Below are 11,961 nucleotides of genomic sequence, written 5' to 3'. Positions count from 1 at the left end.
CCTTTTACATACTTGAAGATATTTAAATTCAGTTCTGCCTCTTGTCCCACCATGCTGATCTTGCTCTTTTCCGCTGCTCCAGACAGATGAACGCTCTCTCTATCCACCCCACAAGGCTGTTGTGTGTATGGCAGCCCCCCCCCCCCCCGCCCAGCTGCTTGCCCTGCCATGACCCCTGTGAAAGGGTCATTCGACCTGCAAAGGGGTCCCGAGCCCGAGGTTGAGAACCACTGACCTAGATGCTTGGCCACTGAGCCAATGCCCTCCCCGGTTACCTGGAGATGCCAGGGATTGAATCTGGCACCCTCTGCACGCCAACCACATGCTCTCCCACCCAGTCACAGGGTCTCCCCTATTTAGGGATATCCCGGTCAGTGTTCTGAGAACAGCTACAGCCTCATCTGGCTTCCGAGGTGACAGCAGATGTCTTTGTCTATGAAGTATGTCCGCCCTTATATAAGGAAACCCCCCCTGTCGCATGCCACCACCGCGTGTCCCATTTTGCAACGTGGGATCGCCGGGTTTGCTCAGCGGATTTGAAAATCCCACCCCACCGCGAGAATGGGTGCACGTCTAACAGTGAAGACCGTGCACCTGCCGGTGGGGCGCACGTCTGGCTATCGGTGGGGTCAGGAAGGAGGCGCACACGGATCCCCATCGCGTGGGTGCGGGTTGGGGCTGGAGAGGCGGCTCCCGGGTGGCAGTCTGCCGCTTGCCGCTCCGACGACGATTCCCTCGGGCGCCACCCGCCCTGCGGGGGTAGAAAACGAAGGCCGGGGGCGGCAGCAGCAGCCAGCAGGGCCCGCCCGCCTCGATGGCGGGGCTTTCCTTACGCGGCCTTTCCCAACTCCCCGGAAGGGAGGCGGCCGGCCGGCTGTGCAAAGCCGGGCGGCTTCCCGAGCTCCGTTTTCCCGCGGGCGCGAAGAGCCCCGAGGAGGCGGCCTGGGGACCTGGCCCGGGCATCGCCGAAGGGCTGGGCTGGGCTGGGCGGGGGGAGGCCGGCTACGCGGACAGAAGCCTCTTTGTGCGCTCCCGTCCAGCTGCCGCGCCGGCCGCCCCCTTTGTTCCAGCGCCGGCACTATTTCTCCCTCCACTCCCCCAAAGTGTTAGGGCGATCCCACCAAATTCGCAGCGGGGGTGTCTCTCTCCGCCCTCCCCCCAGTTCCCGCGGCCCCTATTGTTGCAAAGCACCGCTCCCTCCCCCTTCTCCGCGCCCCCCCCCCATCCCCGGCCGCCCCCGCCTCCGCCGCCGCGCCCGCCCCCGCCAGCCAACCAGCCAGCCAGCCAGCGCTTCGCCCTCTCCCTCCCTCTCTCTCTCCTCCCGCCCCGCATCGGCTGGCTGGCTGGCTGGCTGGTGCTTCCCCGCCGGGGAGGAGGGAAGAGGCCGGGCCGGAGAGGAGGATCGGGTGGCGTCGCCCGTCCGTCCGCCCGCCCGCCCGCGCGGCTCCCTCCCCTATTGTCCCAGCTCTGCCCGGGATCTGGCTCGGGCTGCCGCCGCCGCCGCCGCGCGCTGGGACGGCGGCGCCATGGTGGTGAGTTGGGAAGCGGCTCGGGAGGGAGGGAGGGCGGGGAGGCTCCGGCGCGCTGCTCCCCAGCCATGCACCTGTTACCGGCGACACCCCGCGTCGGCCGCCCCGTCCCCAAACCCCGCCCCGGCTTGACCCCCCCCCTCCTCCAGGATAAGGGTGGGGAGGGATGGAGAGGGCACGGCCCCACACGCTCCCTCCCTCGGCCTACCCGGCGTAAAAGGCGAGTCCAGATCTTGGACAGGGCCCCCCCCCCAAAAAAAACACCCCAATCAGATGGGGATCAGCAGGTTCCTGCCCCTCTTTCCCTTCCTAATTTCTCCTTTTACACCCCTCCCCCCATTTGGGGTTTGTCAGGGAAGGGGAAAGAAACCCCGTAGGGCAGGTCCTTTGAGTTCCCATTCCTCTGTCTCTTTCCCGTTCCCTCATTATACGTTTCCTTCTTCCTGGTTTGGGATTAAGCACCTGCGAGATCCACCCCCCCCCCCCCGCCCCCAAACTCCAGAGATCTGAGGGAGCAAAATGCCTCATTGCCTCAGAAACTCACCCAGCACCTTGGCACCAGGCGCGAATTCCTCCACACTGAAGATCTATGGGGGAAACGGGAAGGCAACCCTGGAGCCATTGTGTGTTTCTGTGTGTTTTTGTGTGTGTGTGTTTGGGGGGCGGAGAGGCCTCCTCCACTGCCATGGAAAGGTCCAGCTCCTCTCCAGCATCTTTCTTTGGATAGAGAGACAGAAAAACTGTTCTGTGCGCGGCACAACCTCAGCGATTGGGATCTCGGAGGGCTTGGCCTGGAGGGCCCACGGTTCAGGAGAGAGGCCAAAAGCCAAGGGAAAAGGCAGTGAAGAGTCTGCTATAGGGGCAGGGTGAGGTCAAGTGGAGCAGGAGGAGAAACAGCCCCCTCCCCAATAGCCAGGAGCATAAAGCTAGATTCACAAGTTACCTGGATTTACCTGGACCGGCACTTGAGTGTAAAGCTGTCTGACATCCGTCATGTCAGGGCGGTTAAGAAACCCTGGGGTGAGAAAACCGGCCTGTGGTCCCCCAAGTGGGAGAGGGGAACAGCCTCGAGGCCCCACCAGCTTTTGAAGCCGTGGTTTTGTGGACAAAAGACTCATCCCGACAGTTTGTCCAGCCCAAATCGGTTTTCCGCCTAATCGTCACATGCGGAATGTATGATTTCCGAGAGAGAGAGGCCTTTGCTGTGTATAGTGGCCGTGCTTTTGTCTCTGCGTCACCTCTGGTCAAATAGGTCTTGCATGTTTTGGGATCACTGGGTCGGAACCTACCGGACTAGGTTGTCCAGGGATGGATGGCTCTTCTGTCAGCAGAACAGAACTTTCCTGCCCTCCCTGGATCTTCCGAATCCTGTTTCTGGGGAACAGGAATGACACTTGGGGGCAAGTGGAAGGTCTGGAGCAGGTGGGGATGACAACCTCTCCTTCCGTTTGTGGGGAATTTCGTCTGGATCCAACCCACTATGAAAGCCTACTGGACTGGTCTACCAGAGCAGGGTGAGCGTACACATAATGAGCAGAGATCCTTCTCTCTCTCTCTCTCAAACCTCCTTCTGTTCTCTGGGGCTGGGGGGGGGAAGTCTAGCTTGTAATTGGAATAGCATTTCAACCGCTTCAGGTCCCTGGCTGTCATTACAATTGTTCTTTCGTGTAGCTAGCTAGTGGCAGAGTTTTCTTCTGCTCGTCTCCTGGCTTGTAAGGTCATCTTTTAGAAACGACCGAGGTCGTTTTTCTTTACCTCTCATTGCAAAATGTGAGATTTGCAGGAGGAAGGCTGTGCTTCACGCTCCTTCCCGAGACAACAGTGCGAATCCAGGAATGCGAATGATGTGAACTTATTTTCTACCAGCTTTTTCCTTTGTGGGACCTAGGATGCCATAACCAGCCCTGCTTTGTACTTGGATGGGAAACCACCAAGTGACTTGATGGCACTTTCTATCACACCACCACCTAAGGCAATGGTTCTCAACCTTGGGGTCCCGACCCCCAGTGGGATCACCTGGCCCCTTCCGTGGGGTTGCCAGGACAGATTATTGCAGTGGTGGCAGCGGGTGGTGGTGGGCGGTGGCCGGCGGCGGCGGATCTATGCCACTGGCTGCCTCTATACTGCCTCCAGATCATTGGCCGCCATTGCGCCTGTGTTTGCACCTGTGCACGTGTGTGCGCCACTGCCGCAGTTGGGGTCGTGGTGTTACGGCAGTTGAGAACCGCTGACCTAAGGGTTTTGTTGTGATAGCTTGTTTCCAACAAACCGAAATTAGCTTCTAAGAGACGACTGAACAGTATTGCCATGAACTGGGTGGCCCAGTCTAAGCCAGTCTTGTCAGATCTCAGAAGCTAAGCAGGCGTAAAGGTAAAGGTATCCCCTGTGCAAGCACCGCGTCATGTCTGACCCTTGGGGTGACGCCCTCCAGCGTTTTCTTGGCAGACTCAATACGGGGTGGTTTGCCAGTGCCTTCCCCAGTCATTACCATTTAACCCCCAGCAAGCAAGCTGGGTACTCATTTTACCGACCTCGGAAGGATGGAAGGCTGAGTCAACCTTGAGCCAGCTGCTGGGATCAAACTCCCAGCCTCACGGTCAGAGCTTCAGACAGCTTGTCAGCTGCCTTACCACCCTGTGCCACAAGAGGCTCATAAGCAGGGTTAGCTCTGGACAATTTTTGGATGGGGGACCATGGAGGTTGTCCAGGGATGCTGCTAGCTCACAGACAGGCAATGGCAAATGACCTTGGGATGTTGTTTGCCTTGAAATCCCTACAAGGCAGCTATAAGTAACTTGCCACTTGACATATCCCCCAAAGAAGCCGTTTTTCCTTGAGCGGTAGCTGAAGAGCTCTTGAATTACTGCTAAAAGTTTTGTTTAGAGTGCAGAGGTGACATCCCAGGTGAGCCAGAACTTCCATCTTGAGGTTGAAGCTGCTGTGAACCAGCTGGTCAACTTGGAGCTCTGCGCTAGCTACGTGTACCTTTCTATGGCCAGTCACTTTGACTGTGACCATGTTGCCTTGAGCCACATGGCTCAGTTCTTCAGGGAGCAGTTCCAGAAAGAGAAGGGGGCATGCTGAGAAGTTCCTGAGATACCAGAACAAGTGAGGAGGTGACATCATACCAAAGGACATCAAGAAGCCAGACCAGGACAAGTGGGGCAGCAACTTGGTAGCCCTGATGAAGCCTTGCAGCTGGGGAAGCAGGTGGACCAAGCTCTGCTGGACCCGTACAAGATGGCAACAAAAAAGGGAGACCCTCATCTGTGTAACTTCCTAGAGTCTGAATACTTAGAAGAGCAAGTGAAGGCCATCAAGAGGCTGGGGGACCATCTCACCAACCTGAGGCAGCTAGGGGTGCCCAAAACAATACAGGGGGAGTACCTGTTTGACAGGTTCACCTTGGGCGAGAGCAGTCTTCACATGCATACTTATATCACATTACAGTCCCATTGTCCCAAATGAAATGAAGAGAGGATTATAAGGCTATAAGAACTGAATGAGGTGCTAATGTGATGTAAGTATGTATGTAAAATAATTTAGAATCTAACTCTCTGGTCTTCGGACAGGTGAGCCAACACAACAGGGCTTGTCACTTATGGGGATGCTTCCATGTTTGGGTGGAGACGGATGGGACTAGCAACTCGTCTCTTTTAATTACTTCTTTCCACAACTGGGAAAGTGTCTGCCATTAATCGCTAACCTTAACATTTTTATTCCCCCAATATGGTTTTGTGAACAACAATTGAACCCAAAGGAAAGATTGGTTATTCTAGCATGGACTTCTCCGATCTTCATTATCATGCTGCGTTTTTGTGGATGTCTTCGGGATGCTGTTTACTAATTTACTACTAATTTACTCTTGCCTTATCTCTGTACCCTTACAATTCTTGTTCCATTGCCTGAGGCAGTGTGCATGTACACGAAAGCTCACACCTTGAATAAAACTTAGTTGGCCTTAAAGGTGCCATGGGACTCAACTTTTGTTCTCAGATTCACAAATATGGTAATCTCAAGGCTAACGTAACATGACATGGGGCTGCCCTTGGTGACAGTGGGGAAGCTACATGTCGTTCAAAAACATGAGTTGCCACTGCTAGCAGGGGCAAAGCATTATGTGCATGTGACCTCTTTCCCCAATTCATTGGTGTTTAGCAGGGGTAGTCAAACTGCGGCCCTCCAGATGTCCATGGACTACAATTCCCAGGAGCCCCCTGCCAGCGCTGGCAGGGGGCTCCTGGGAATTGTAGTCCATGGACATCTGGAGGGCCGCAGTTTGACTACCCCTGGTGTTTAGGTTAGCTGCTTCGGCATCCAGCTCAAGGTGCTGGTTTTAAATCTTGAAAGCATGTCAGAATTTGTAGGGACCACTGTTCCTCATAGGGGCAGCGAATTCAGTTTTCCACCAAGGTTTTATTAAGGATTCAAATGGGTAGCCGTGTTGGTCTAAAGTAGCCCAATAAAATCAGAGTCCAGTAGCACCTTTAAGACCATCAAAGATTTATTTGCACTCGAAAGCTCACGCCCTGAATAAATCTTTGTTGGTCTTAAAGGTGCTACTACTGGACTCTGATTTACTTGTATGATTATTGCTCTGGCCAGTCAGAAGAGGTCTCTGGAGCAAGTGCTCTGGCCAGTCCAGAAGAGGTCTCTGGATTAGTCCCTGAGCTGTCCTGGAGGTTCTACAGAGCGGAAGAACATGAAGGAACCTTGGACAACATCTGGTGGTTCGATCCCTGGGTGAGCTGGTGGTTTGCTAGACATGACGGTGAATTGTTGGGATGCTGGATCCCTCCTATTTGTGTGGCATTTTAAATTTTGATTTGTAAGACACCAAATCTGGTGTTGAGAGGAAGGCAGGGAATGGATACATGTGAAGGAGCCTTATAATGAATCTGAGGATTGGTCGGCCAAGCCCTGTCCAAGGCGGAGGTGTTTCACATCACCTTTTCCATGATTCTTTCAACTGAAGATGCCAGAGGTTGACCCTGGGTTTTTTTGCATGCCACACTGCACCACTGACCTTTCCTAAATAAATAATGACCTAGTGGGGATCTGAACTTGGGCGTCCCCTCATCCTGGTCTGACACATTAATGCAGCCTGATTGCATCTCGAGCGAAGATCTTTTAAAATTAATTTTATATGCGTCCTGTTCCATTTAATGTGTTTTATTCTTGTGGTATGCCAATAAAGGTATTATTTATTATTATTATTATTGCTGCATTAATGCAGCAGTTGGGCCCCTTACGGGAACCAGATGGAGAGAGAACGTCTGACGGAGAGGCTGATTCTGTGAAGGCTCAAGGGGGTGACAGGTGGCAGTGGCTGAGCGATAGGGTTGTGAGTGTCCTGCATAGTGCAGGGGGATGGACTCGATGACCCAGGAAGTCCCTTCCATCTCTGTGATTCTATGATTCTAACACTTGATTAGTGCTTTCCCCGCTGCATTGGCTCCAGATTGATGACCAATTGATGACCAGGTTTAAAGCCCAATGGTCTGGACCTTTGTATCTGTGGGATCTTCTGTAGGATCTTTGTATCTATGCCCCTCAGAGGAGCATATGTTTGAGCATGCAAAATCTGCCTGAAATCAGCTTTCTCTGTCCTGTCCTGGTGGTGGAACACTGTCCCAAGTGAGATCAGGGCCCTGTGGGATCTAAAACAGTTCCACGAATTTTGTAAGACAGGCCGATGGTTGAGGCCAATAGATGTACCAACCATCCCTGGCCTCCTTACATAGGCAATAACCATCTGGGTGCCGTATAGCTAATTCTGCCTCAGCACTTTATTCCCCCTCCCTCCCGCAGTTTTTAGATCGACGGATTTTAATAATAACTTAACATTTTAATGTGATTTGGATCCATATTGTAAGCCGACCTGAGCCCTTGAGGAAGGGCAGCGTGGAAATGCGAGAAATAAGCACACGTACATTTTCTTTAATTTATTTCTCAAAAAATGTATTATCTCGCCCAAGCTTTGGACACACACCCCATGCTGGCTCTCACATACTACTTTTGTTAGATGGAGGTAGACAGAGGTAGGAGGGAAGAGAGAAGGCCTCAGGAACAATTGGGAATGGACCATAAGTAGCAACCATGATGAGCGTGGACAGCTCAGGTATTGTAGGAGCTGGATCCGAGTCTGGTAGCACCTTAAGAGACCAACAAAAATTTCAGAGTATAAACGTCTGAGAGTCAAAGGTCATTTCATCAGGTACAAATCGGAATGGAGAACCTTGGACAGCTCAGGTATTGTAGGCGCTGGATCCGAGTCCGATAGCCCCTTGGGGACCAACAAGATTTTCAGACTATGAACTTCTGAGAGTCAGAGGTCCGTTCATCAGGTACAAATTGGAATGGAGATCCCTGAGGCTTTCTATCCCAGTCAGAACTGGGAGAAGTGTTGCAAAGCAAGGCACAATGCAAAATGTCATTAGTTCGATATAGAGTAGGGGAGGAATGCTAAGTGTCAGAGAATTAGCATTTGTAGCAAGAGAAGAATCCTTATCTCCTTAAGAAAGTGTATCCCCTGAAACTCTTGTTGATCTCGAAGCTTCTCCTGGACTCAGATCCAACAGTTGTATTCCTGGTAGTGCTTCTGTTTTTAAGTTTGTCCAGATCAAGGGTGACTGGTAGAGAAGAGAGCCCTGGCTTGGATAGCCCCGGCTTGGCCAATCTCCTTAGATCTCAGAAGCTTTGTATCAGAGACTTATAAGGCAGGGGTAGACAACCTGTGGTCCTCCAGTTGTCCATGGTCTACAATTCCCATGAGCTCCTGCCAGCAAATGCTGGCAGGGGCTCGTGGAAATTGTAGTCCATAGACATCTGGAGGACCACAGGTTGACTACCCCTGTTATAAGGCACACCAGGGTCCTGATGGGGAGGCAGCCAATAGCAAACCACCTCTGAATGTCTCTTGCTTGGAAACCCTTTGTGGTCACCATAAGTCTGCTGTGACTTGACGGCCAGTTCCAGCAGTGGGAAGAGAGGCAACAGAAGTCCTATGCCCCAGATCACATGGCTTACCACTCTCTCTCCTGGCTTCTACTACAATGAAAATATTAGTTCAGGCCATTACATGCCCAATGATTTGATCCTTTGCAATGTTCCTTCAGCCTGTTGGCATCGCTGTATGTTCGAAAGCCCTGGAAGGTTCTCCATTCGTTCTTTGTCTGACAGCTCTTTGATGACTCATTACCACCTTATCAAGTTTCCGAGGGAGTGGGAAAACCATCATACTTTCTTGCATCGTGATTGTTTTCGTTTTAAATGTCGAAAGAAAGAAGGTTGTGTCCTTGTGCATCTTTTCTGGAAATCGGTGGGTCAATAACCACATGAACTGTCAACTTTCCAGGTAGCATCAAAGTAGTTGAAACATGCCATGGTGAGCTTTATGTCTCCACCTTGATGGGGAGATGTACCATGTCGCCTTTTCAGGCTCATTGTTTTGTTGTTCCGTATTTTATCACTCCCAGTGTGCCTTCAGCAAAATTTCAGTGGTGGGTGTAAAAATAGAAACGCATGTACTTGCTGCCAAGTTGCAACTTGCAACTGACTTTTGGTGACTCCCAACAAGGAGATTTCAAGGCAAGTGAGACACTGAGGTGGTTTGCCATTGTCGTCCTCTGCAGAGCCTTCCTTAATGGGCTCCCATCTAAGGACTGACCCTGCTTAGCTTCTGAGATCTGACAAGATTTGCCCAAACTATAACATTCCACATCCTATTCAACTAATTGGGTGTGTAAATTGTCATCACGTAATTGACCTATGGTGATCCTAGCAAGGGACTTTCAAGGCAAGAGAGAAGCAAGGTGATTTGCCATTGCCTTTCTCTGCAGAGCCTTCCTTGGTGGTCTTCCATCCCTATTCTGTGATCTGATGAGACTAGGCTAGACCATGGACTTATGTTAACCCCAGCAAGGGACTTCGAAGGCAGTTGAGAAGCAGAGGTGGTTTTCCATTGGCTTCCTCTTCATAGTCTTTCTTGGTGGTCCCTACTAACCATCCTTAGCTTCTGAGATCTGATGAGATTAGACTATGCCATTCCACATCTTGGTGCACAAGTACCTGAACTCAACTTTGATAGCCTTACGAATGGACTGTTCAGCACCTAAAATGACGGAAGTGTTCTGTGGCATCTTACTAACAATTTGATCATCAGAGGGTTTTTTATAGACTAAACCTACTTTGTCAGATGTGACGCCTTGACTTGCGTTGCAAGGAAAAACTGTCCAGTGTTTGGTTTATATTGATAATGTCAGATGCATCTTTATGAATGCCTGAAAATACCCCTCTATCTTTCGGACATATGGAAGTGAAAGTTGATAGACCCATTTAGTGATTCCCCAGTTGTTGTTGTATCTCAGACTTTCTAGAAAGTCACAGCATTTGTCTGCCAACAAATGCTGCTTTGTGTTGCATTAGACCTGCAGCCCATCTATTATAACACAGTCTGTTCTGGTTGAGTGCAGGTCAGTCCCTGGTTTGTAATATGGGATCCTTTCTACCTGGAAAAGCTGGGCATTGAACTAGATTGCTCAGGACTCAGCTCTGCATGCAATCAAAGGCTCCCTTTAAGTCAGAGATCCTCCAAAGGTTTAGAAAACTGCTGATGGAGCAAATTTCGATATTGAATGTGATGATGCTAAGGCAGAGGTACTTTGATGAGATGCCTGCTGTAGCGGGTGGAAAGAGATCAGGCATTGCTGTTCATTTCTAGAGGCACAGGAGCTTTTTTGCCATCTTTTGATGTTAATTTGGGGTGAGAAGAGAGAAGCGGGTGGAGCTAAAGAAGGGGTATTGTTTGTTTGTGCAGGGCTTAAAAGGGAGAGCCTCTCTGCAGTAGCTCTTGATCCACGGTGAGCGATGGATGTCTTCTTCCTGGTTCCCTGGAAAGGTTGACATTTTGGTGAATATAAGGCTTCCTTTGAGACTGTCTAGAGCAGGGGTAGTCAAACTGTGGCCTTCCAGGTGTCTATGAACTACAATTCCCATGATCCCCTGCCAGCGAACGCTCATGGGAATTGTAGTCCATGGACATCTGGAGGGCCACAGTTTGACTACCCCTGCTCTAGACCAGCTGAGAGGTGTTGCAATCGTAGAACTGTATATATTTTTTAAAGGAGATGCTCTTGCAAACAAACAGCTAACTTGTTATTGGAATCTATTATTCTAAATATAGACATTTTTGCATATGTATATTAAGTTGGAGCGTTTTGGACCACGTGCCTGCCAAATTTCCACTTTCCAGCTGTAGTACCGTCACCGCTTTATTTCCATGACTGCAAAATGCAGGACTCCAGTCTTGCTTTCTCTGAACAACAGACTGCTTTGTTTCTGTAGCACATGGTACATTGGGAGCATCAGCGATCTGCACAGGCAGGGGGGATGGAGATTTAAAGGGAAGAAATTGCCAAATGCAAAACCGTAGAATTCCTATCCGGAATAATTTAGCAGAGGCAGTTTGCAAGGATTAGAGTTTTAGACAAGCCTGCGAGGTTTAGGAACTTGCATCCTATTTAAACAAAACTCTAAAGAATTTGTACACATTTTGAAATGGTCTGAAGTATCCATTAGTGGAACAGAACTCCCCCCCACCACAGCCCAATTAAATGCTGAGTGGTTGGCTCCAGGAAGGGGGGATTTTAATCTAACTCTGTAAGAAGCAGAGCTCATTTTCTAGATCTCCATGTGAATGGAGCAATCCAGAGGTTCTCAAATACCTGGAAAAAAGCTACATTCCCCTGGTCAAAAAGAAAGTGATGAAACTTTTACAGCTTTTGACAGCATCCAGTCAGAAAATCTAATTTCTCCTTTTCTGGAAACCTTGAGGGGAAAAATATATAACTCCTTCTACTGTTGGCCATTTATTTATTTATTTTAATGAATTTTTATTATTGAAAATAGAAAGGGATAGAAATAAGGAAAAAATGGAGAAAACAAGAAACAACGCCATATTCTAGTCTCCAATTAATCATCTAACTAATACAAAACATAGAAGCTACTTAATCACGTAATCCATATAGAAGTGCCAGAGGTCTCGAAATTCTTCCAAAGGTCTCCGATTCACCATGCTTGTAAGTTTAGCCACCTTAGAAGGTTCTCCAATTATATCCAGTCTATCATCTTCAATAAGTCTTGTTGTTTCCAATGCTGAGTAATTAATAATTTCGCCATTGTCGTAGTGTGAAAAAAAGAATTCTTTGGCATTTGCTGGTAGTTTTCCAGGAAAGACGCTTAGTAACGTATAGTCAGAATACATAGGAAATTTAATATTTAGCATCTTTTCTAACATGGCATGAATACTGATGCAATTTTTTTTACTTTCTCACATTGCCACCACATATGGTAAAGAGAACCAATTATTTAATGATTTGCCGTAATGCTAGTTTGACATTCTTCTGATTCCTTTAGGAGTTACATACCATCT

General features: G+C 49.7%; 2 protein-coding genes and 1 pseudogene across 2 annotated transcripts in view; 2 read left to right on the top strand and 1 right to left on the bottom strand.

Moving 5' to 3' along the window:
* Nucleotides 1–1,271: 1,271 nt before the first annotated feature.
* ARHGAP33 (Rho GTPase activating protein 33) overlaps nt 1,272–11,961 on the top strand; it is a 58,137-nt gene continuing 47,447 nt past the window's right edge. Inside the window, 1 exon segment of the mRNA XM_077337045.1 lies at nt 1,272–1,532. Within this exon segment, the coding sequence (XP_077193160.1) occupies nt 1,527–1,532 (6 nt within the window). The 5' untranslated portion in view covers nt 1,272–1,526.
* LOC143838808 (ferritin heavy chain A pseudogene) lies at nt 2,838–5,684 on the top strand (annotated as a pseudogene).
* The window catches only part of APLP1 (amyloid beta precursor like protein 1), a 131,415-nt gene continuing 125,557 nt past the window's right edge, over nt 6,104–11,961 (bottom strand). The window contains exon 14 of the mRNA XM_077337048.1: nt 6,104–6,177. Coding sequence (XP_077193163.1) covers nt 6,119–6,177 — 59 coding nt within the window. The 3' untranslated portion in view covers nt 6,104–6,118. The remainder of the gene's footprint in view (nt 6,178–11,961) is intronic.

Source organism: Paroedura picta, chromosome 5, assembly GCF_049243985.1.
Source record: "Paroedura picta isolate Pp20150507F chromosome 5, Ppicta_v3.0, whole genome shotgun sequence".
Lineage (NCBI taxonomy): Eukaryota > Metazoa > Chordata > Lepidosauria > Squamata > Gekkonidae > Paroedura > Paroedura picta.
This window is presented reverse-complemented; position numbering and strand designations above follow the sequence as displayed.